At 33.6% G+C, this 26,698-nt stretch overlaps 1 protein-coding gene across 6 annotated transcripts in view; it reads right to left on the bottom strand.

Moving 5' to 3' along the window:
* Positions 1-879: 879 nt before the first annotated feature.
* Positions 880-26,698, bottom strand: part of unc-13 — a 4,182,017-nt gene continuing 4,156,198 nt past the window's right edge. For 5 of the 6 annotated variants that reach the window (XM_067757834.1, XM_067757838.1, XM_067757837.1 and 2 more), the window contains one exon: positions 889-1,189. In XM_067757834.1, the coding sequence (XP_067613935.1) occupies positions 1,025-1,189 (165 nt within the window). In that variant the 3' untranslated portion in view covers positions 889-1,024. Of the gene's footprint in view, positions 1,190-26,698 lie in introns of all 6 variants that reach the window. The other variant, XM_067757836.1, reaches the window with a different exon arrangement.

Genomic DNA, 26,698 nt, shown 5'->3' with positions numbered 1-26,698 from the left:
GAAAGTAAGTGTTACAGAAAGTCCACGACGCCTCTGCCGCCAGTCATCTCAGGGTGAAGAAAACGCTCAAAAGAGCGCAACAAAACTACTATTGGCCTGGAATGTTCCGCGATGTACTCAAGCACGTGCGGAAATGCATCAAATGCGCTGAATATAAAGTCGAACAGGAACGCCCAGCGGGATTAATGGCAACCGTGCAATCTTCACAGCCGTGGGAAATAGTGACCGCTGACTTGGTGGGACCACTGCCCCATTCCAAGCAAGGCAATTCTTGTCTCCCCGTCATGGTGGATAAATTCTCCAAGTGGGTGGAATTGATCCCAGTGCGCCAAGCGACAACAGCGAGCGTAATCAAACCGCTACAAGAAAGAGTCATATACCGATTCGGCTGCTCGAAAACCTTCCTCGCCGACAATGGAAAACAGTTCACCGGGAAACCGTTAGCATCATTTTTGAGCGACCACCACAACGACCATAAGTTTACGGCGGCCTACGCACCCAACGAAAATCCCACCGAGCGAACCAACCGAGTCGTGAAAACCATGATGGCGCAGCGATGCAAGGACGACCACCGCACTTAGGACCAGGAGATTTCGCAAATAGCATTTGCAATAAACACGGCTAGCCACGAATCTATAACAGCATCGGAAGCAGAAAGCAATTTAGATCGAGACCTTACAGCACCGCAGTAAGTGCTGGAAATAAACTGCAAACTAATCAAATTACAAGCAAAATAAAGTGTGCCCTTCCTTTTCGGAACAACCTTATACGTAAATGAAAAATCAATACAAATAGTGCTCATTTTAAAACTCTTCAAATGCTCGTTCATGAGTTTATAAAACGGTAAGTATTTTTCGAAATAAACACTCATCGGAGAAAGATCTTTTTTTTGTTTATTTTAATTCAAATCAAATCATAATTTCTAAGAGAAAGTAAAACTATAGTTATAAGTAGAATATTAGCTTTCTCTAAAAGGCTTATTTGCTTCAATTTTACTTTTTCTCCCATTTTTTAACATCTCAGCCTAGTTTGTGCCCATTGTTGGTTCTTGTCGAATTTCCGATTTGAGTTTAACGAATTCTTTAGCAACTTCATCGTTGGTACGTTGAGATAAAATACGCAATATCGTCCACCCCGTTTCGTCCATTTGAATACGACGATGTAGTGGTAGCCAGCAGGCAACAGAACCCTGAAAAGAAAAAAACTATTATTAAAAAAGTTCGTACCGGTCTATATGGAGTAAAAAAGTGAAACCACCTTTCAAAAAAGTGGAAAATTAGATATTTCGTTATCAAAGAACAGGGCTGCTCAACCCCTATACACTTGTAGCACTTTTGTTTTTGTTTTGCCCTGAATCATAGGCACAGAAACAAATTCACACGACAAATATAAAAAAAAATTTTCATAGCACTCCCATATGCCCTCACATATAATTTCGAATCATATGAAAATGCTCGAATTTCTTATGAAAGTAAAAAGCGCTCCCGTATGAAGTTAAGGCACTTGTGTATGATGAAAAAAATTTACACTAACAATTTGACAACTAAAATTTGTTCAAAAATATGATAGCACTGAAAAAAATTTGTAATCAGAACTGATTCATAAATAAAATTAAAATAGATAACTGACCGGAGAGCTGAAATATATGGGGCATATGACCAAAGAATATAAGCAAAACTGTACCAAAAGAAGAGGAGCCTATTCTAACTTCATATGATGATAGTTAATTATCCTCAAGGGAAGTCAGTAACTAGTGATACACATTTCTGGTTCGGAACTAGACATAAGTACAATTTTGTTAGTAGCTATATTTGCAATTATAAAATCGACAGTTTGTATTTTTTTTATTTTTTTGTTTAAAAATATACCACCAAAAAAGGTACAGTTACAGTCACCAGTCCGGAACTATCGAAAACGTGATAATATCATGCTAGACGCAATATGTAGAATTTCGCTCCGGTTCGCGGCCAACGAAATATTATCAAGAAAGAACTAGATATCAGCTGTAAAATTTTACACTGGTTCGTAACTATCCAAAAAGTGCCAATAAAGAACTAGCCCGATGAAACCTTTGATAACATTACAAAATTGCCTGATGATGATTACGGTGGCGGTTTTCGAAATGGTTCCATCGCAATATGCCAGTAAATGTTTCTTACTTTTCAGTTTCTCTTAGAAAACATAATAATTTAAATTCAATTATTATAAGCCGGTGTTAAGCTCATGAATTCTTAAATATAAGTATAAACTGAACACACCATTAAACAAACATACATAAATAAAGAACTAGTTCTAAAGTGGAAATTTGTATATAGTTGTCTGGACAATTTCCGCCGCCTAGGACATCGCAATGTTAAATTCGCCAGTTGAAAGCATGGTAAAAGAGATAGATGGCCAGCTGTTAGTGGTTCAGAATGCAGTAGTAGTTCACTAGTGTTGAACTAGAGACTATCTTACGGGGTAGTTTCTGTGATTTTGTATTTTACTTCGGCATATTATTTTTCGTGGTTATGAGATATTTTTTGACTGAAAGTGGGGGGAACCATTAAGCAACCATGCCTATCATTTACTTGTTAAAGACTTAATTAAATTCCGGTGATATTTCAGCACCTCAGTAATCTCTGTTGCTAATATATGTGAATTGTAACACAAATTTAAAACAAACCGCGCGGAGCCCTCTAATTAAGCATTTCAAAAGCTATCACACTCAATTTCTAATGCAACATTCGCGGAAATCTCCACATTTACTTTTAGTATGATTATTGAAAACAAAATTTCGACGATATATATAAAATATGTTACTACAAAAACTGAGGCTATAGGTCAAAATAATTTTTCGAAACTTCCAGAATTAAATTTATTGACTCTTGTATGTTGACGATATAACACACATACAATTTTGTACATGGGTTGTGATTTGGACTTCCATATAAAAATTTTTGAGCGCCACTGTCAAAGAAGAATAAAATGATGGCTGTAAATACGTGACTGACTTTATGACGAAAAATATAACATTTGGAAGAAGGAAGCTCAAAATCGCTGAAGCCGTAAATCAAAATCCGTTGAAGATATCATGCCAAAATTTGGAGTTTCCATGTAATTATAAATACACTTGATGAGCATTAACAAAATCTTTATTCGGTCACGAACACGATCAAAATCCGTTGAAGATATCATGTCAAAATTTGGAATTTCCATGTAATTATAAATACACCTGGTGAGCATTAACAAAATCGTTATTCTGTCGCGATCACTTTTAAAACAAATTGGTATCAATATTTAAAAAACTGGAAAAAATGCACCCGCATATATTTGGAAGAAAAATATTTTAGTTTTGGAATTCGTAACGCAAAAGCCGTTTGAACGGTTATGGCCGAAAAGTGGAAAATTATATAATTCATTGTCAAAGAAGAATAAAATGATGGCTGCGCTAACTGGCTCAAATGGAATTTAAATCGTTTCCCACCTGGCCCTTCTAATGGAGTGGGGCAGCGCTCCTCCATTTCCACAGGAGGTAAGATAAGAATATAATTTTTGGCAGAAGCCGCTTTGTTTCTGTTGGAGCTTGCGTAAAGCTTGTAAGATCATTAATCGCCGTCGCCGTTGCCGACGCGTTGAAGCCCATAAATATTTCTCGAACAATTCCAGAGGCTTTTATCTTATGTTATTGTGGTCCATACCACCACATAACAGGACGGGTACGACAAGAGATTTGCAGAGTATTATCTCCCTTTGCCGAGAGAGGAATTTACTTTCCAATTGGCTAATCAGTCTAAAGTAATATTTGCTGGCAAGAGTGAGTATTCGCTGGATTTCTAGACTGACATTGTGGTTTATGTTAATGCTTGTTCCCAAATAAACGAAATTCTTTATTATTTTGAAAGATGGGTACCAGCAGGGGCATGGTTGCTAAGCACAAATGCGCTGTTGTTGTTGTAGCGATAAGGTTTCTCCCCGAATGCTTTTGGGAGTGTTATCGATGTGATGGTCCTTTGCCGGATACAAATCCGGTACGCTCCGGTAACACGGCACCATTAAGGTGCTAGCCCGACCATCTCGGGAACGATTTTTATGGCCACATTAAACCTTCAGGCCATCCCTCCCTCCACACCCCCAAGTTCCGTGAGGAGCTTGGGGTCGACAGATTCTCGTCTGCTAGTAAAACAGGATTCGCCGCGGAGAGGTGAGGTTGACAAATGGGTTTGGAGAAGCTATATATTGCGCTGGCAAATGCGCAGTCTCTTTGCTTGATGACAGCAGATACTTCCTGTTGTCCTCTCTCACCAACAAACAAAGCTTTTCCGCTTCTTCGATTCACAGTGTGCTAAAATCTTTCGCACAAAACGCCAACCAGACTTAGTATGCGATATTAAGGCATCTGATTTCGCGATAGTTTGCAAGATTACCCTTCATGTGTGACTCGTCCGAACATACTTTGCATAGAAGTTAGTGTATGAGTCTTTCCAACTTCTCGCCGTAGTATTTGAATAGTTCCGTAGGAACTCCATTAGTTCGCGCGGCCTTATTGTTTTTATACTCAGTTGAGCAGAGCTCACACAGTATATTAACTTTGATTGGATAACGGTTGGTAGTACAGGTATAAAGGAATCGAGATAGATATAGACTTCCATATATCAAAATCATCAGTCTCGAAAAAAAATTCGATTGAGCCATGTCCGTCCGTCCGTCCGTCCGTCTGCCCGTTAACACGATAACTTGAGTAAATTTTAAGGTATCTTGATGAAATTTGGTATGTAGGTTCCTGGGCACTCATCTCAGATCACTATTTAAAATGAACGATATCGGACAATAACCACGCCCACTTTTCCATATCGAAAATTTCGAAAAATCGAAAAAGTGCGATAATTCATTACCAAATACGGATTAAGCGATGAAACTTGGTAGGTGAGTTGAACTTATAACGCAGAATAGAAAACTGTAAAATTTTGGCACCGCCCACTTTTAAAAGAAGGTAATTTAGAAGTTTTGCAAGCTGTAATTTGGCAGTCGTTGAAGATATCATGATGAAATTTGGCAGGAACATTACTCTTAATACTTACTATATGTCTGGTTAATAAAAATTAGCAAAATCGGAGAAAGACCACGCCCACTTTTAAAAAATTTTTTTTTTTAAATTCAAATTTTAAAAGAAAAGTTAATATCTTTACAGTATATAAGTAAATTATGTCAACATTCAACTCCAGTAATGAAAAGTTGCAACAAAATACAAAATTAAAAGAAAATTTCAATCAATTTGTCTAGGATACTTTTAATGCCATAAGTCGAACAAAAATTTACCAATCCTTGTAAAATTTGGTGGAGACGATAACTGTTTTCTGTGAAAAAGGGCGAAATCGGTTGAAGCCACGCCCAGTTTTTGTACACAGTCGACCGTCTGTCCTTCCGCTCGGCCGTTAACAGGATAACTTGAGCAAAAATCGATATATCTTTACTAAACTCAGTTCACGTACTTATCTGAACTCACTTTGTATTGGTGTAAAAAATGGCCGAAATCCGACCATTACCACGCCCACTTTTTCGATATCGAAAATTACGAAAAATGAAAAAAATGCCATAATTATATACCAAATACGAAAAAAGGGATGAAACATGGTAATTGTATTGTTCTATTGACGAAAAATATGACTTTAGAAAAAAACTTGGTAAAATGGGTGTGACACCTACCATATTAAGTAGAAGAAATTGAAAAAGTTTTGCAGGGCGAAATCAAAAGCCCTTGGAATCTTGGAAGGAATACTGTTCGTGGTATTACATATATAAATAAATTAGCGGTACCCTACAGATGATGTTCCGGATCACCCTGGTCCACATTTTGGTCGATATCTCGAAAACGCCTTCACATATACAACTAAGGGCTCCCTTTTAAAACCCTCATTAGTAACTTAATTTGATACCCATATAGTACAAACACATTCTAGAGTCACCCCTAGTCCACGTTTATGGCGATATCTCGAAAAGGCGTCCACATAGAGAACTAAGGCCCACTCCTTTTTAAAATACTCATTAACACCTTTCATTTGATACCCGTATCGTACAAAAAAAATCTAGAGTCACCCCTGGCCCACCTTTATGGCGATATCTCGAAAAGGCGTCCACATATAGAACTAAGGCCCACGCCCTTTTAAAATACTCATTAACACCTTTCATTTGATACCCATATTGTACAAACGCATTCTAGAGTCACCCCTGGTCCACGTTTATGGCGATATCCCGAAAAGGCGTCCACGAATAGAACTAAGGCCCACTCCCTTTTAAAACACTTATTAACACCTTTCGTTTGATACCCATATTGTACAAACGCATTCTAAAGTCAACCCTGGTCCACTTTTATAACGATATTCCGAAAAGGCGTCCACCTATAGAACTAAGGCCACTTCCTTTTAAAATACTCATTAACACCTTTCATTTGATACCCATATAGTACAAACAAATTCTAGAGTCACCCCTGGTCCATCTTTATGGCGATATCTCGAAAAGGCGTCCACATATAGAACTAAGGCCCACTCCCTTTTAAAATACTCATTAACACCTTTCATTTGATACCCATATCGTACAAACAAATTCTAGAGTCACCCCTGGTCCACCTTTATGGCGATATCTCGAAAAGGCGTCCACCTATAGAACTAAGGCCCACGCCCTTTTAAAATACTCATTAACACCTTTCATTTGATACCCATATTGTACAAACGCATTCTAGAGTCACCCCTGGTCCACGTTTATGGCGATATCCCGAAAAGGCGTCCACGAATAGAACTAAGGCCCACTCCCTTTTAAAACACTTATTAACACCTTTCGTTTGATACCCATATTGTACAAACGCATTCTAAAGTCAACCCTGGTCCACTTTTATAACGATATTCCGAAAAGGCGTCCACCTATAGAACTAAGGCCACTTCCTTTTAAAATACTCATTAACACCTTTCATTTGATACCCATATAGTACAAACAAATTCTAGAGTCACCCCTGGTCCATCTTTATGGCGATATCTCGAAAAGGCGTCCACATATAGAACTAAGGCCCACTCCCTTTTAAAATACTCATTAACACCTTTCATTTGATACCCATATCGTACAAACAAATTCTAGAGTCAACCCTGGTCCACCTTTATGGCGATATCTCGAAAAGGCGTCCACCTATAGAACTAAGGCCCACACCCTTTCAAAATACTCATTACCACCTTTCATTTGATACCCATATTGTACAAACGCATTCTAGAGTCACCCCTGGTCCACGTTTATGGCGATATCCCGAAAAGGCGTCCACCTCTAGAACTAAGGCCCACTTCCTTTTAAAACCCTCATTAATACCTTTAATTTGATACCCATATAGTACAAACATATTCTAGAGTCACCCCTGGTCCACGTTTATGGCGATATCTCGAAAAGGCGTCCACATATAGAACTAAGGCCCACTCAATATTAAAATACTCATTAACACCTTTCATTTGATACCCATATCGTACAAACAAATTCTAGAGTCACCCCTGGTCCACCTCTATGGCGATATCTCGAAAAGGCGTCCACCTATAGAACTAAAGCCTACGCCCTTTTAAAATACTCATTAACACCTTTCGTTTGATACCCATATTGTACAAACGCATTCTAGAGTCACCCCTGGTCCACGTTTATGGCGATATCCCGAAAAGGCGTCCACGAAATAGAACTAAGGCCCACTCCCTTTTAAAACACTTATTAACACCTTTCGTTTGATACCCATATTGTACAAACGCATTCTAGAGTCAACCCTGGTCCACTTTTATAACGATATTCCGAAAAGGCGTCCACCTATAGAACTAAGGCCCACTTCCTTTTAAAATACTCATTAACACCTTTCGTTTGATACCCATATAGTGCAAACAAATTCTAGAGTCACCCCTGGTCCATCTTTATGGCGATATCTCGAAAAGGCGTGCACATATAGAACTAAGGCCCACTCCCTTTTAAAATACTCATTAACACCTTTCATTTGATACCCATATAGTACAAACAAATTCTAGAGTCACCCCTGGTCCATCTTTATGGCGATATCTCGAAAAGGCGTCCACATATAGAACTAAGGCCCACTCCCTTTTAAAATACTCATTAACACCGTTCATTTGATACCCATATCGTACAAACAAATTCTAGAGTCAACCCTGGTCCACCTTTATGGCGATATCTCGAAAAGGCGTCCACCTATAGAACTAAGGCCCACGCCCTTTCAAAATACTCATTACCACCTTTCATTTGATACCCATATTGTACAAACGCATTCTAGAGTCACCCCTGGTCCACGTTTATGGCGATATCCCGAAAAGGCGCCCACCTCTAGAACTAAGGCCCACTTCCTTTTAAAACCCTCATTAATACCTTTAATTTGATACCCATATAGTACAAACATATTCTAGAGTCACCCCTGGTCCACGTTTATGGCGATATCTCGAAAAGGCGTCCACATATAGAACTAAGGCCCACTCAATTTTAAAATACTCATTAACACCTTTCATTTGATACCCATATGGTACAAACAAATTCTAGAGTCACCCCTGGTCCACCTTTATGGCGATATCTCGAAAAGGCGTCCACCTATAGAACTAAGGCCTACGCCCTTTTAAAATACTCATTAACACCTTTCGTTTGATACCCATATTGTACAAACGCATTCTAGAGTCACCCCTGGTCCACCTTTATGGCGATGTTTCGAAAAAGCGTGCACATATAGAACTAAGGCCCACTCCATTTTAAAATACTCATTAACACCTTTCATTTGATACCCATATCGTACAAAATAAATTCTAGAGTCACCCCTGGTCCACCTTTATGGCGATATCTCGAAAAGGCGTCCACCTATATAACTTAGGCCCACTCCCTTTTAAAATTATCATTAACACAATTCATTTGATACCCATATCGTACAAACAAATTCTAGAGTCAGGCCTGGTCCACCTTTATGGCGATATCCCTAAATGGTGTCCATCTATAGAACTATGGCCCACTTCCTCTTAAAATACTCTTTAATACCTTCCATTTGATACACATGTCATACAAACACATTCCAGGGTTACCCTAGGTTCTTTTTACAACATGGTGATTTTCCCTTACTTTGTCTCCACAGCTCTCAACTGAGTATGTATTGTTCGGTTACACCCGAACTTAGCCTTCCTTACTTGTTTAATCTAGTTATTACTATTCCGGCTTCTTCATAGTCAGGTAAGGCAACAATAATTCCATCATTATCGATTGGCTTATTGTTGATCACGCCAAAGGGCGCCTTCAGTTTTGTCGGCTGTTTTTAAGAGCTAAAATTCCCGCTGTGCGAACAGTAGCAATCCCGACCCCAGTCGCTACTGCGCATCCTGGCCCTTATATCATATGCCAGCACGGAAGCCATAGGACTGCGACTTCGAACTCATACCTTTGTGAACGTTACTTTCCTAGAAGCTCTAGGTGTAGCTCCGAAGACTTTCTGATGGATGTTTTTGTCGCGATATGCTTCCGAGCTACACCAAAAAATGCCTTGAAACGTTAGGGAGTAACTACTCGGCTAAGGATGCCGCCTTCGAAATGAAAAGCAGTCTAAGTGGATATCATTGCGTAACATATGGGTGAAAATCGTATAATCCTTGGCGCATCTACATAATTTAAACTTTAAAAGGACCGTGGATATAAGTTTTAAAATGTAGACCAAAATATGCAGACGTTTGTGTTTGATACATAGTCTTTGTTTCCGGCCTTATGATATAAGAGCTCATAACCGCCTTCAGTTTTCAGACTAGTTCGACTATCACCTACGTTAGGCTAGTATAACACCCGGTCATTTGTTCGACTGTCCTGAAAAAGCTTTTGCTTCTCCATTTTGAGTCTTCTTGGGAAGGACAAAGCCTATTCTGGTTATAAAATTTGCCTACGTATTCACATTTGTAACAGGAGGCAATATTTAAACATGGTTGATAGGCTATATCTAATGTGATTCACTCCAAGGAACTAGTTGGGGATAGGGCCGCCAACTTTAGGAAATGTCAAACCGGGAGACTTGAGTGTTGAATGATGAAGTGTGAAAATCGAAATTAAGATTTCAGACGCTATTTTATTATAGTTCAGCAAGTAAAGTGATTTTTCAAACCCTTCTCATACGTGTTGAAGATAAATGCAACTTAAGCGTGATCTGAGAATCATTTCAAAGGAGAATTTAAACCACTTGAGCCTACTAAAGGATTTTGCATGACTGATTTCGCTTATTCTTTCAGCCAATCGGGATACAAAATTCGGCAACTTTTTCGGTTAACTTTCTTTATTTTAACAACTTGAGTACAATTTGAAAATATGCTCGACTTGGGACACTTTATTTAAATTCATTTTACTTTATTAATTTTATGAAAATATTATGCGAAGTGAGCATTTAAATTTATTATATAAGTTTTCGTTAAATGTTTTGTTTTAATAACTTGATGAATTCGGTGATGCGAAATCCGTGTTAAGCTGGCATTGAAATAGCCTGTTTTCTTAAATAACTTTTGAATGATTATAAAGTGATAAATTTCGCAATTGGATTTTTGTAACTGGCAGTATCCCTTGATACCTCTTTCGACCATATCTGACCAATTTTCGAGATGAACAATAAATAGCATAGACCGTCTTAAAAGAGTAGAAAATATTGTAACGAATTTACTGCAAATCCTCTTATGTGCAACCTTCTGCTAAGTTCGAATCACTAAACTGTTGAATAAATAACTCCAATATTTAATAATGCAAAATGGCGTTTATTAAAGTACTTCACAATAATTAACTCTACTATTGCTCGCCAGATAGCGTGCTTAATCAAAACTAATTGTAGTGCTTCTACCGTTGCTGCCTTTTTATACTCTTTGATTTCCTCGTTGCATCTTCTAGGCGCTTCTGTTCTAGAATCTACTAGTTGGTTATCTGCTATAATTATAACTAGGTACAGATGTACGTGTATAGCTCTCATATGCGCGTGTGTTTGTGAGCGACACTTCCACAATTATAATTGCATATCTCAGATAAAATATCTGCATGTGTTTGTGTGTTGCTTCTCCGCTGCGTGTAAGTACATATGTGTAGTCATAATGATTGAATTATTGATGTGACTTGAATCACTGCTTAGCATCGGCTTAGAGATGATAGAATCCCTTAGTGCTGCTAATATTCGTTACACTGCCATCCACCTAAGTCTGATCGTCCCGATCAGACAAATCTCTCGATTTAAACGCTGCCAGCATTTCCAAATGAACCACTTTCATTTTGGTTCGTGGTTTGCCAATGGTTTGTATGCGGTACACTACATCGTTGATCCGTTTTACAACTTTGTATGGGCCTTCCCAATTACACTGCAATTTCGGGGACAAACCTTTTTTTCGTTGTGGGTTGTATAACAGCACCAAATCTCCTTCCTGAAACCCTTCCGAATTAATTGCTTTATCGTACCTCGCTTTCATCTTGTCACTCATAATCTTTGCCCGTTGCCTTACCAGATCGTGTATCTCTCTCAGCTCTTATTCCAAGACACCAGTGGATTTCTTGACATTTCTCTCCGCATCGGCATCTCTCCCATACTTCAAATCAGCTGGCAGTCGAAGGTCATTGCCAAAAATTACCTTTGTGGGAGTTTGGCCCGTTGTCTCATGTATTGCCGATCGGTAGGCCATCAAGAATAATGATATTGCATATCCCAGTCCTTATGGTACTTGTCTACTACTTTTTTTAAATGCTCCTCCAATGTTCTATTGAAATGTTCCACCATACCATCGGACCGAGGATGCAATGAAGTTGTCCGTGTTTTCCGAATGCCAAACTTCTTGCACATTTCTTGGAACACAGCTGATTCAAAATTCCTGCCTTGGTCAGAATGTAGCTCCATTGGTACCCCATACCTTGCAACCCAATCGTTTGTAACCGCTTCTGCTACTGTTTCTGCTTCCGTATCGCCTCTCTAGAGCGCTCATCAATGTTTCGTAGTTGTTCCACTCTCCCTCAGTAATAGTCTGTGGGATTCCAGCAGCAGATCCTTTCAATGCCACGAATGGTGCAGCAACTTCAAACTGAATCTTAAACACCTGGAAAGGAACAGGACCGTCAAAGGATGGTGTTTTTACCTTTGGATTACTCGATGAAACAGCTGGGCGATTTAGTTGTAACTGCGCCATACGACCCTTCAAATCATCAGTTTCTGCCTGAAATTGAGCGATTTTTGCATCCTGCGCTTCCAGCTTTGATATTACCCTTCCTTCCTGTGCTTCTAACTACGAAGACATTTGTGCCACCTGCAATGATAAGCGATCCTCTTGTTCTTCCATCTTGGATGTTATGCGTGTCTCCTGCGATTCCAGTTGGGATGCCATATATGTTTTCTGTTCTTCCAGTCGAGTTTCCATCTTGGATGTAATCTGTGTCGACATTTCTGACATACGCGTTTCTTGTGCTTCAATCTTCGATGTAATCTGTGTCGACATTTCAGACATACGCGTTTCTTGTGCTTCAATCTTCGATGTTATTTCCGACGACATCTCTGACATTTGCGACGACATCGATCCTCTTATTTGCAACCTTCTGCTAAGTTCGAATCACTACTGTTGTATAAATAACTCCAATATTTAATAATGCAAAATGGCCTTTATTAAAGTACTTCACAATAAATAAATCTACTATTGCTCGCCAGATAGCGTGCTTAATCAAAACTGATTTTAGCGCCTCTACCGTTGCTGCCTTTTTATACCCTTTGATTTCCTCGTTGCATCTTCTAGGCGCTTCTGTTCTAGAATCTACTAGTTGGTTATCTGCTATAATTATAACTACAGATGTACGTGTATAGCTCTCATATGCGCGTGTGTTTGTGAGCGACACTTCCACAATTATAATTGCATATCTCAGATAAGATATCTGCATGTGTTTGTGCGTTGATTCTCCGCTGCGTGTAAGTACATATGTGTAGTCATAATGATTGAATTATTGATGTGACTTGAGTCACTGCTTAGCATCGGCTTAGAGATGATAGAATCCCTTAGTGCTGCTAATATTCGTTACAATATAGTGAAGCGCCGAACGCCGCCGCCGCCGATTAGCGACGTTTTTCGCACGCCGCCGCCGAATGTCAAAAATATCTCTAGCATGTACAATAACACATAAATTTGGTAGTTTTTCTTAAAGCCGGGACATATTCGACTTTTGCTTTGTTTCGGAGTTTGCGTTGCGCAAATAGCTGACTTTGAACACACACGTCTGGATTATAACCCAACAAGCAAAGGAAACATAATGTAAGTTTATAAAGTGTTCTCAAAACAAGTAAAGGTGTCTAAGTTGGGTGGAACTGAACATTATATACTGAGCGTGAATTTTAATTGCACATTTCATTTCAGATAAATTAGTTTTCTACATAACACGTGGCACCGCCCGTTTAAAAAAAATGTCTCTCCATTTCCTCTTACAATAAAACTTGATAAGTGAAATATGATTGATTCAAAACAATTTTTTGCTAAGTTATAGCTTATTATTCTAGTTTACGCCCCTTTTAAACTCATTTTATATCTAAGTTGCCGTGGCCTTTAACCGATCCTGTCCATTTTTACTAGAAATATTTTCTGCTATAAGGAAAATATGTGTACATAATTTCATTATATGTTAATTTTTTTCGAGTTATGGCTCCCGAAACATAGAAAATTGCTTAGTCATAAAAGGGGCGGTACCACACCCATTTTAAAAAATTTTAGTGTTTTCAAATTTAATGTTATAATTCAATTTAGAAATTAAAATTCTATTGATACAAAGCTCATTTTATTATTTTCGTCTACGACACGTTTAAAGATAGTTTCTATAAAAGTGGGCGTGGTCCTTAACCGATCTCGTCATTTTTTCTAGAAATATTTCCTGCTATAGGGAAAATTTATGTACCCAATTTTATTACGGTCCGTTAATTTTTCTTCGAGTTATGGCTCCCGAAACATAAAAAATTGCTCAGTCATAAACCGGCGGTGCCAGGCCCGTTTTTTTAAGTTTGGGGTTTTTCCTATTTATTGTTATAAATCCACTTGGGAAATGAAATACCATTGATATAAAGCTTTTTTAGCAAAGATATAGCGAATTTTATTCGTTCACGACCCTTTTAAAAATCTTTTATATAAAAGTGGGCGTGATCCTCAACTGATTTCGTAAATTTTTCTTCAAAGCATTCCTTATAGTAAAGGCAACCTCTCTACCGAATTTTGTTACGATAGGTTTAACGATCGGCAGCCACCATGGTGTGATGGTAGCGTGCTCCGCCTACCACACCGAATGCCCTGGGCAAAGCAACATCAAAATTTTAGAAATAAGGTTTTTCAATTAGAGAAAAATTTTTCTAAGCGGGGTCGCCCTCGGTAGTATTTGGCAAGCATTCCGAGTGTATTTCCGCCATGAAAAGCTCTTAGTGAAAAGTCATCTGCCAATTTGTAGGAAAAATTAAAAAGGAGCACGACGCAAATTGGAAGAGAAGCTCGGCCTAAAATCTCTTCGGAGGTTATCGCGCCTTAAATTTTTTTTTTTTTTGGTTTAACGATTTTTGATTTGTGATTAATAATATTTGTAAACTTGATTTTTTCACAAAATTTTTTTCAAATTTTAATCAAGAGTCTCAATATCAGTACACACGTCAAATTTCAACATTCTAGATGTATTATTTACCAAATAATCAGGTTTTTTGTGTTTTCCAAAATGTTATATATATAAAAAGTGGGAGTTGTTATCATCCGATTTCGCTCATATTCAATACAAATCTATTCTGAGTCCAGATAAGCTCGTGTGCAAAATTTGGTGAAGATATCTCAATATTTACTCAAGTTATCGTGTTAACAGGCAGACGGACGGACGGACGGACAAGGCTCAATCAAATTTTTTTTTTTGATACTGATGATTTTGATATATGGAAGTCTATATCTATCTCGATTCCTTTATACCTGTACAACCAACCGTTATCCAATCAAAGTTAATATACTCTGTGTGCAAAGCACGCTGAGAATAAAAACTTTAAGCTTACAAAACTTTGATTTTTATACCTTTCATGAAAATGAAATGGTATATTAACTTCGGCACGAATCTAAAAATTGTAAGTCCTTAAAGGAAAATAGATAGAACCACCGTTAGGTATACCGAAATAATCATGATGAAGAGCTGAGTTGATTTAGCCATGTCTGTCTGTCCGTCTATCTGTTTGTATGCAAACTGGTCCCTCAATTTTTTTGAGATATCTTGATAAAATTTGGTGAGCGGGTGTATTTAGGTGTCCGATTAGACATTTGTCGTAACCGGCCGGATCGGACCACTATAGCATATATCCTCCATATAACCGATTTTTCAGAAAAAGAGGATTTTTGTCATATCTTCCCCAATTTATCAGATTGAAGCTTCAAAAATCACCATATTCTTTCGTATATTGCACATATTGTTATGTGAAAATATGGATGAGACGGTCTATATAAAGAAATAGAAATGCGTGAATGCAGATGCGCTTCGGAGCAGAAGAGAGGTGTTAAGTGTATTTTGTTATTTAATACAAAACAAAAGAAAAAGTGCAAAAGACAGTGCTTTATTTTTGGTAGAAAGACTAATCAGTTTATACGAAAATTTCGAAATTCCAGTGAAAAGACGTGACGGAAATGAAAGAATTATCCTACTAAATTATAATAGCTATAAAAAAAATAGTAGTTTAGGGACTATAAAAAGTTTAACAACTCTTTGGAAGAACTGTTCGATATTTCGCATACAAATTGTTTTATAGACTTCAAAACGTTTCATGTTATTATTTAATTTGATTCTTTACTTAATATCTACCATTTTACTTTAACATAGCGTATAAAATTAGAACTGTGCGCATGAATTATCTCATTCTGTATGTTTTTAGAAATTTAAAACCCGTTTTTACTTAGTTTTACGCCATCCCACCATTGCAAAAGTGTTAAGAAAATTAAAATGCAATGTTAAAATGAAACTGTGGTTAATATGCTACCAAACGGTGTATAGCTTATCTAATTCATTATTTTGCATGTATTTTATTTGACCATTACAAAAAAAAATAAAAAATAAAAAATAAAAAATTTACTTCGACTTATTAAAAGTCGCAGGTACAACATTTATATGGGCAATTTACTCCTGACTCCAATCTAAATAAAAGTCTTATGTCATTAGTTCTCCTAAAATTACTGGCTTACGAGATATTAGCCAATAAAGACATATACAATTTTTTAGTGCATTTTTAGCATTTAGGTCAAATTTCCATGGAATTTTTCCCCTACAGATGGACAGATTTTCTTTACAGATCTTATTTTTTATCCCCATTCTTTCAGAAAATACGTGGGAAGCGAAGAAGATTAGCACTTTATTTTTGTGGGTGTCCTAATGTATATGTATACATTATATATATGTATGTATACTAATCTATATATATAATAGAAAGTCGTGTTAGTTACACTACGCATAACTCAAGAACGGAATAACCGATTTAGCTGAAAATTGGTGGAGAGGTAGCTTAGAACCAGGGAACGGACATAGGGTACTTTTTATCCCGTTCTGGCTAGGGTCTTGAGATCAAAACGTGGACCTGGGTAATCGTGGGATGTGTTTGTACAATATGGGTATCAAATGGAAGCTGTTTATGAATACTTTGACTATGACTAGGGTCTCGAGATATAGGCCAAAACGTGGGCCCCAGCACCCTAGAATGTGTTTATACAATATGGATATCAAATGAAAGCTGTTGATGAGTGCTTTAGTAAAGGGTAGTTTTCATACCTACTGGTGACAAAGTCTCGAGATATAGGCCAAAACGTGGACCCGGGCACCCCTGGAATGTGTTTATGCAATATGGATATCAAATGAAACCTATTGATGAGTGCTTTAGTACAGGGTAGTTTTCATACCTATTGGTGACTAGGGTCTCGAGATATAGGCAAAAACGTGGATCAGGGTAACAATAGGGTATGTTTTTACATTATGGGCATCAAATTGAAGCTGTTGATGTGTGCTTTACTACAGATTATTTTTTATACCGTTGGGTGACTTGGGTCTCGATATATAGGCCAAAACATGGACCCAGATACCCCACCAGACAATGTTTATACAATATGGATATCAAATGAAATCTGTTGATGAGTGCTTTATTACAGGGTAGCTTTCATACCTATTTGTGACTAGGGTCTCGAGATATAGGCCAAACCGTGGACCCGGGCACCCCTAGAATGTGTTTATACAATATGGATATCAAATGAAACCTATTGATGAGTGCTTTAGTACAGGGTAGTTTTCATACTTATTGGTGACTAGGGTCTCGAGATATAGGCAAAAACGTGGATCAGGGTAACAATAGGGTGTGTTTTTACATTATGGGTATCAAATTGAAGCTGTTGATGTGTGCTTTACTACAGATTATTCTTTATACCGTTGGGTGACTTGGGTCTCGAGATATAGGCCAAAACATGGACCCAGATACCCCCCGTGACAATGTTTATACAATATGGATATCAAATGAAAGCTGTTGATGAGTGCTTTACTACAGGGTAGTTTTAATACCTATTGGTGACTAGGGTCTCGAGATATAGACCAAAACATGGACCCAGATACCCCCCGAGACAATGTTTATACAATATGGATATCAAATGAAAGCTGTTGATGAGTGCTTTACTACTGGGTAGTTTTCATACCTATTAGCGACTAGGGTCTCCAGGTATAGGCCAAAACGTGGAAACATATCGTTGTAGCTGCTCTTCAACACCAGGATGTGTTTTTACATTATGGGTATCAAATTGAAGCTGTTGATGTGTGCTTTAGTGCAGAGTAATTTTTATAACGCTGGGTGATTAGGGTCTCGAGATATAAGCCAAAACGTGGACCCGGATACCCCTAGAGGGTGTGTATAATATGGATAGCAAATGAAAGCTGTTGATGTGTGCTTTAGTACAGAGTAATTTTTATATCGCTGGGTGACTAGGGTCTTGAGATATAGGCCAAAACGTGGACCCGGATACCCCTACAATGTGTGTGTAATATGGATATCAAATGAAAGCTGTTGATGTGTTCTTTTGTACGGAATAATTTTTACATCGCTAGGTGACAAGGGTTTGGAGATATAGGCCAAAACGTGGACCCGGATACCCCTACAATGTGTGTGTAATATGGATATCAAATGAAAGCTGATGCTGAGAGCTTTAAAGTAATTTCCACTGTCATATTCGATTTAGTCGCATCAACCTGGCAAAACTGATAAATAAGCATGCGAAGCCGAAATATAGACAAGAATTAATATTACCCACATACCTATCTACATATGTACTTCCTATTCGATTTGGTTGAAATTTGATGTATTAATTTCCCTGTATTAGTATTTACGATCCTTTTTTCTGGGAACTAGACCAGAGACGGACTGGGACTGGGATCAGGACTAGAACTGAAGCTGAGACGCGGAGTGGGACTGGGACTCGGAATAGGACTGGAACAAAATACATACCACCCTCTGGGACTGGCAATAAGGGATGAAGAAGAATGAGAAGAACTTGAGAGAAGAGAAAAGAGGGAAAGATGAGGAGACTGAGAAAGAGATAGAGTGAGACGAAAAAGAGATAGATGAATCGAGAAAGACGGAGGGAGGAGTGAATAAAAGGATTAAGAAAAATATAATAGGGGGGAGGCAGAGTTAGACGGAAGACGCTTATTAAGATGTATGCAGATAGACCAAATTTAGGGCAGAACAACGTCTGCCGGTTCTGCTAGTATATAGATATATTATTATTGTTATTATTGTAAACTCTTTCTTCTGGAGGTTTAGAAGAATATTTTGCCTTTAATAACGTTGAGTTTTGAACGTTATTTTAAACATATATTTTTGATATTCCATTTTAGTTATGCTTCGCACGCCACCAAACGACAGAAACACGTCTATACCAACACATCTGGTTAACGATTCGCTTATTAATTTAGAATGTGCTTGTTCGCAAAATTACCTAATAAATCCATATGCGAACCAAAACAATAACGAAATTTTTTCCACTTCAGTGAAACTTCCTCAGTTTTGAACAAGTTGTCCTGAAGCATGGTTCACAAATGATGAAATGCCGTTCAATACTAAAAAATTACTCAAGAACTACCAATACGAGAATATTATTTCTGCATTACCTCAGGAAGTCATAATGACCATTATAGATTTTATTCAAAATCTACCGGAAATAAATAAATATTCTGCATTAAAAAAAATTTGATTGAAAGACATTCCCTAAGGGAGAATGCCCAGTTAGATAAAATGTTGTCCGATTCTGAAATGGGTGATTGTAAACCTACGGAATTTTACCGAACTCTGGTTCTACTTTCTGGTTCTAATTTCAGCCAAGAAATTTATAGAAACTTTGGATGCGAAAATTACCAACAAATTTTAATTTAATTTTAACAAGCTCGAGTTCCAGTGGCATAAGTGATTTAAATAAGCTAGCTGAAAACGTTTGGGAAGTTATCAGCAAAAATTAAATCGCTTTAGTATATAGTTCCCAAAATTCAAAAGGAGAAAATTCTATTATTACTAATTTGGTTAAGACAACATCTTTGATTTGTGAAAATTTTCAAAAACTATCCTTGCAATTAAGTGAAATTAGGAAAGAAATTAGTCAGAATTATTCAAGATCACGTTCAACAAGTAGAAATAGTTTTAGAAGTCCTGTTAGATATCGTTCGAAATCTCGTGATAAGCACAACTGGGTATGTATGTAGATATGATTACAAATTTGGAAATAAAGCTAGGAGATGCGAAGAACCGTCTGCGTTTGTGAAAAATAGTAATCCAACAAACTAAAATGTTCCCTTGTTGCAGCGACGAATAACGGAATCTCAGAAGTATCAACTCGTCCCTTATTTATATTTGACAAAGAAAACAAATTAAAGATTTTGATTGATAGTGGAGCAAAAATTTCAGTGCTTCCAGTTTCAAAATTATCGTGTATAAAAAATCATCAGATATTATCTTAACGGCAGCTAATGGTTCAACGATTTTTACAGACGGAAAAAAACTTGTAAATGTTAATTAAGGTTTAAGGCAAGAATTTCTTTTTGTGTTTTTGATCGCTGATATAGCGGTACCGATTATAGGTGTAAATATTTATGCAAATATGGACTTCTTATTGATATTAAACAAATATTTAGTAGATCAATTAACAAATTTATCATTTAACACAATTTCGTACTATTGTAATATCTCTCTTCCAAAAACTTTTTCGGTAGAAGATAAATAAACAAAATTGTTCAAAGAATTTCCTTCCTTTACAACAGAGCCATATCTTTCGAAACCGGTTATACATACCACTGTTCATAGACTTGTTACAGAAGGCAATATTCCTTTCTCAAAGCCCAGACGTCTAGACCCATGTTATGAACCCCTTGACGTTAACACCTTCTTCCTCATTCGGGAGTGCCCTTCTACTACCCTCAGCTAGGGCGTGTGCACTGGGTTAAGCTTCAGCAGCGTGAGTTCCCAAACACAGCTGTGAGTAAAGCACACCCTTATCAACAAGGTCAACAAGATAAACTATTCTTGCACACATTACTACAATCCTAAAACTTACACTTTCACTAGTACTTTTCCACGGCTCTTAATCCACTCCCCTTTACCTTCGCAGCGTAGTGAATATTGGACGGCTGCCCTCTGCCCTCCCTTCCATGGCTTTAAGCTGGTTGTTACCACACACATTTCCTCAGGAATCAGAAAATAATTTTCCAATTTAAATTTCCATCGTTAATTTTATTCCATACAATTCACATTTGTACTTATGGTGTTAGTTGGTTACACTTAGGTATTTAATAATACGTTAATACGTTTTTATCTTTCTATATCTATGATTCGCTATTCATTTATAACCGCCATTAACTTATATAGTAAGCGTTAAATTTACGTCAAGGATGACTAACTATTTTGTTTGGGGGTAAACTAAATGTAACTACTGACCTACCTCAATATATCTACATACATACATACATAGTTATTACATGGTTTCTTCATTCAGGTGCGTTTCCCAAATTAGAAAACCTAGGTATTAATGTACAGAGAAACGCATGTATATCCTTACAATGAAAAAACAACTAAAAGGAGATGTATTTAATTTCTAATTTTGCCTAAAAATATATGGCAGAAGGATCTTCTCAAAAGACAGAACAATAGAAACCGATGTGCAACAAATGAAAGCTAGTGTACGAGTAGTGGGTTGTATACTCGTACATATGCATATATATATGTATATACCCAACAGGCATTTCTGTAAATGTTTTTGGAAATAACTTTAAGTAAGTTATTAAAATAAGCGAAGTCTAAACGTTTCCGAAATTAATTACATTTTGATTTTCTTCAATTAAACTTTTTGTAAGCTTAATATCTATTTTTGTAAATCTTTGAAAAACTTGCTTTTACTTTACTTTGCTTGTTCGGTATAGGAATACATATGTTCATGCATATATTTTAAAAGAACAAGACCAAACCTTTGTAAATCTTTTAACAACATTTAAATATGCAAAAAAAACAAAGGACGTGTGGCACTCGGGGACTGCCGCGGTAAAGCTATTGCATATTATCAACTTATGCAATTATAATATTTATGCAACATTTTGTTTTCTTTGATATTAATTCAAGTTAACCTTTTTAAGCGTGATGACTGATAAGAAAACAAATTTTTTACTTTTATTGAAAAAATTAGAAGTTAATATTTAACTTTCACTTTAACTTTAACTTTATTTTTAACTTTAACTTTAACTTTCACTTTAACTTTAACATTCACTTTAACTTTAACTTTATTTTTAACTTGAAATTTAACTTTAACTTTAACTTTAACATTTATTTTAACTTATTCAAAGTATGTTTGAGCTCTAGGCCAATATATACATATGTTTATTAAAATACAGCAAATGTGTTTAAAACATATGTATATATGTATATATTGGCCTAGAGCTCAAACATACTTTGAATATATTAACTAAAAGGCCGGAATACAAGAAATTAATTTATTTTAACTTTAACTTTAATTTTAACTTTAACTTTAACTTAACTTTAACTTTAACTGTAACTTTAACTTTAAATTTAACTTTAACTTTAACTTTAACTTTAACTTTAACCTTAACTTTAACTTTGACTTTAACTTTAATTTTAACTTTAACTTTATCTTTAACTTTAACTTTAACTTTAACTGTAACTTTAACTTTAAATTTAACTTTAACTTTAACTTTAACTTTAACTTTAAACTTTAACTTTAACTTTAACTTTAACTTTAACTTTAACTTTAACTTTAACTTTAACTTTAACTTAAACTTTAAATTTAACTTTAACTTTAACTTTAACTTTAACCTTAACTTTAACTTTAACTTTAACTTTAACTTTAACTTTGACTTTAACTTTAACTTTAACTTTAACTTTAACTTTAACTTTAACTTTAACTTTAACTTTAGCTTTAACTTTAACCTTAACTTTAACTTTAACTTTAACTTTAACTTTAACTTTAACTTTAACTTTAACCTTAACTTTAACTTTAACTTTAATTTTAACTCTAACTTTGACTTTAACTTTAACTTTGACTTTAACTTTAACTTTAACTTTAACCTTAACCTTAACTTTAATTTTAACTTTAATTTTAACTCTAACTTTGACTTTAACTTTCATTTTAACTTTAACTTTATTTTTAACTTTAACTTTAACTTTCGCTTTAACTTTAACATTCACTTTAACTTTAACTTTAACTTCAACTTCAACTTTAACTTTAACTTTAACTTTAACTTTAACTTTAGCTTTAACTTTAACTTTAACTTTAACTTCAACTTTAACTTTAACCTTAATTTTAACTTTAGCTTTAACTTTGACTTTAACTTTAACTTAAGCTTTAACTTTGACTTTAACTTTAACTTTAACATTAACTTTAACTTTAACTTTAACTTTGACTTTAACTTTAAATTTCAATTTAACTTTAACTTTATTTTTATCTTTAACTTTAAATTTCGCTATAACTTTAACATTCACTTTAACTTTAACTTTAACTTTAATTTTAACTTTAACTTTAATTTTAACTTTAACTTTAACTTTAAATTTAACTTTAACTTAAACTTAAACTTTAACTTTAACTTTAACTTTAACTTTAACTTTAACTTTCGCTTTAACTTTAACTTCAACTTTAACTTTAACTTTAACTTTAGCTTTAACTTTAACTTTAACTTTAACTTTAACTTTAACTTTAACTTAAACTTTAACTTTAACTTTAACTTTCATTTTAACCTTAACTTTATTTTTAACTTTAATTTTAACTTTGACTTTAACTTTAACTTTAACTTTAACTGTAACTTTAACTTTAAATTTAACTTTAACTTTAACTTTAACTTTAACTTTAACTTTAACTTTAACTTTAACTTTAACTTTAACTTTAACTTTAACTTTAACTTTAACTTTAACTTTAACTTAACTTTAACTTTAACTGTAACTTTAACTTTAAATTTAACTTTAACTTTAACTTTAACCTTAACTTTAACTTTAACTTTGACTTTAACTTTAATTTTAACTTTAACTTTATCTTTAACTTTAACTTTAACTTTAACTTTAACTTTAACTGTAACTTTAGCTTTAAATTTAACTTTAACTTTAACTTTAACTTTAACTTTAACTTTAACCTTAACTTTAACTTTAACTTTGACTTTAACTTTAATTTTAACTTTAACTTTATCTTTAACTTTAACTTTAAATTTAACTTTAACTTTAACTTTAACTTTAACTTTAACTTTAACTGTAACTTTAACTTTAAATTTAACTTTAACTTTAACTTTAACTTTAACTTTAACTGTAACTTTAACTTTAACTTTAACTTTAACTTTAGCTTTAACTTCAACTTTAACTTTAACCTTAGCTTTAATTTTGACTTTAACTTTAACTTTAACATTAACTTTAACTTTGACTTTAACTTTAAATTTAACTTTAACTTAAACTTAAACTTTAACTTTAACTTTAACTTTAACTTTAACTTTAACTTAACTTTAACTTTAACTGTAACTTTAACTTTAAATTTAACTTTAACTTTAACCTTAACTTTAACTTTAACTTTGACTTTAACTTTAATTTTAACTTTAACTTTAACTTTAACTGTAACTTTAACTTTAAATTTAACTTTAACTTTAACTTTAACTTTAACTTTAACTTTAACCTTAACTTTGACTTTAACTTTAATTTTAACTTTAACTTTATCTTTAACTTTAACTTTAACTTTAACTTTAACTTTAACTGTAACTTTAACTTTAAATTTAACTTTAACTTTAACTTTAACTTTAACTTTAACTGTAACTTTAACTTTAACTTCAACTTTAACTTTAACCTTAACTTTAACTTTAGCTTTAACTTTGACTTTAACTTTAACTTAAGCTTTAACTTTGACTTTAACTTTAACTTTAACATTAACTTTAACTTTAACTTTGACTTTAACTTTAAATTTCAATTTAACTTTAACTTTATTTTTATCTTTAACTTCAAATTTCGCTATAACTTTAACATTCACTTTAACTTTAACTTTAACTTTAATTTTAACTTTAACTTTAACTTTAATTTTAACTTTAACTTTAACTTTAAATTTAACTTTAACTTTAACTTAAACTTTAACTTTAACTTTAACTTTCATTTTAACTTTAACTTTAACTTTATTTTTAACTTTAATTTTAACTTTGACTTTAACTTTAACTTTAACTGTAACTTTAACTTTAACTTTAACTTTAACTTAACTTTAACTGTAACTTTAACTTTAAATTTAACTTTAACTTTAACTTTAACTTTAACTTTAACCTTAACTTTAACTTTAACTTTGACTTTAACTTTAATTTTAACTTTAACTTTATCTTTAACTTTAACTTTAACTTTAACTTTAACTTTAACTTTAACTGTAACTTTAACTTTAAATTTAAGTTTAACTTTAACTTTAACTTTAACTGTAACTTTAACTTTAAATTTAACTTTAACTTTAACCTTAACTTTAACTTTAACTTTAACTTTAACTTTGACTTTAACTTTAACTTTAACTTTAACTTTAGCTTTAATTTTAACATTAACTTTAACTTTAACTTTAAATTTAACATTAACTTTAACTTAAACTTTAACTTTAACTTTAACTTTCGCTTTAACTTTAACATTCACTTTAACTTTAACTTTAACTTTAATTTTAACTTTAACTTTAACTTTAATTTTAACTTTAACTTTAACTTTAACTTTAAATTTAACTTTAACTTAAACTTAAACTTTAACTTTAACTTTAACTTTAACTTTAACTTTAACTTTAACTTAAACTTAACTTTAACTTTAACTGTAACTTTAACTTTAAATTTAACTTTAACTTTAACCTTAACTTTAACTTTAACTTTGACTTTAACTTTAATTTTAACTTTAACTTTATCTTTAACTTTAACTTTAACTTTAACTTTAACTGTAACTTTAACTTTAAATTTAACTTTAACTTTAACTTTAACTTTAACTTTAACTTTAACTTTAACTTTAACCTTAACTTTAACTTTGACTTTAACTTTAATTTTAACTTTAACTTTATCTTTAACTTTAACTTTAACTTTAACTTTAACTGTAACTTTAACTTTAAATTTAACTTTAACTTTAACTTTAACTTTAACTTTAACTGTAACTTTAACTTTAACTTCAATTTTAACTTTAACTTTATCTTTAACTTTAACTTTAACTTTAACTTTAACTGTAACTTTAACTTTAAATTTAACTTTAACTTTAACTTTAACTTTAACTTTAACCTTAACTTTAACTTTAAATTTAACTTTAACTTTAACTGTAACTTTAACTTTAACTTTAACTTTAACCTTAACTTTAACTTTGACTTTAACTTTAATTTTAACTTTAACTTTATCTTTAACTTTAACTTTAACTTTAACTTTAACTTTAACTGTAACTTTAACTTTAAATTTAACTTTAACTTTAACTTTAACTTTAACTTTAACTTTAACTGTAACTTTAACTTTAACTTCAACTTTAACTTTAACTTTAACTTTAACTTTAACTTTAACTTTCATTTTAACTTTAACTTTAACTTTAAATTTAACATTAACTTTAACTTAAACTTTAACTTTAACTTTAACTTTCGCTTTAACTTTAACATTCACTTTAACTTTAACTTTAACTTTAATTTTAACTTTAACTTTAACTTTAATTTTAACTTTAACTTTAACTTTAAATTTAACTTTAACTTAAACTTAAACTTTAACTTTAACTTTAACTTTAACTTTAACTTTAACTTTAACTTTAACTTAACTTTAACTTTAACTGTAACTTTAACTTTAAATTTAACTTTAACTTTAACCTTAACTTTAACTTTAACTTTGACTTTAACTTTAATTTTAACTTTAACTTTATCTTTAACTTTAACTTTAACTTTAACTTTAACTGTAACTTTAACTTTAAATTTAACTTTAACTTTAACTTTAACTTTAACTTTAACTTTAACTTTAACTGTAACTTTAACTTTAACTTCAACTTTAACTTTAACCTTAACTTTAACTTTAGCTTTAACTTTGACTTTAACTTTAACTTAAGCTTTAACTTTGACTTTAACTTTAACTTTAACATTAACTTTAACTTTAACTTTGACTTTAACTTTAAATTTCAATTTAACTTTAACTTTATTTTTATCTTTAACTTCAAATTTCGCTATAACTT

This window comes from Eurosta solidaginis, chromosome X, assembly GCF_040869045.1.
Source record: "Eurosta solidaginis isolate ZX-2024a chromosome X, ASM4086904v1, whole genome shotgun sequence".
Lineage (NCBI taxonomy): Eukaryota > Metazoa > Arthropoda > Insecta > Diptera > Tephritidae > Eurosta > Eurosta solidaginis.
The sequence above is the reverse complement of the archived record's forward strand: the minus strand, read 5'-3'. Positions and strand labels throughout refer to the sequence as shown.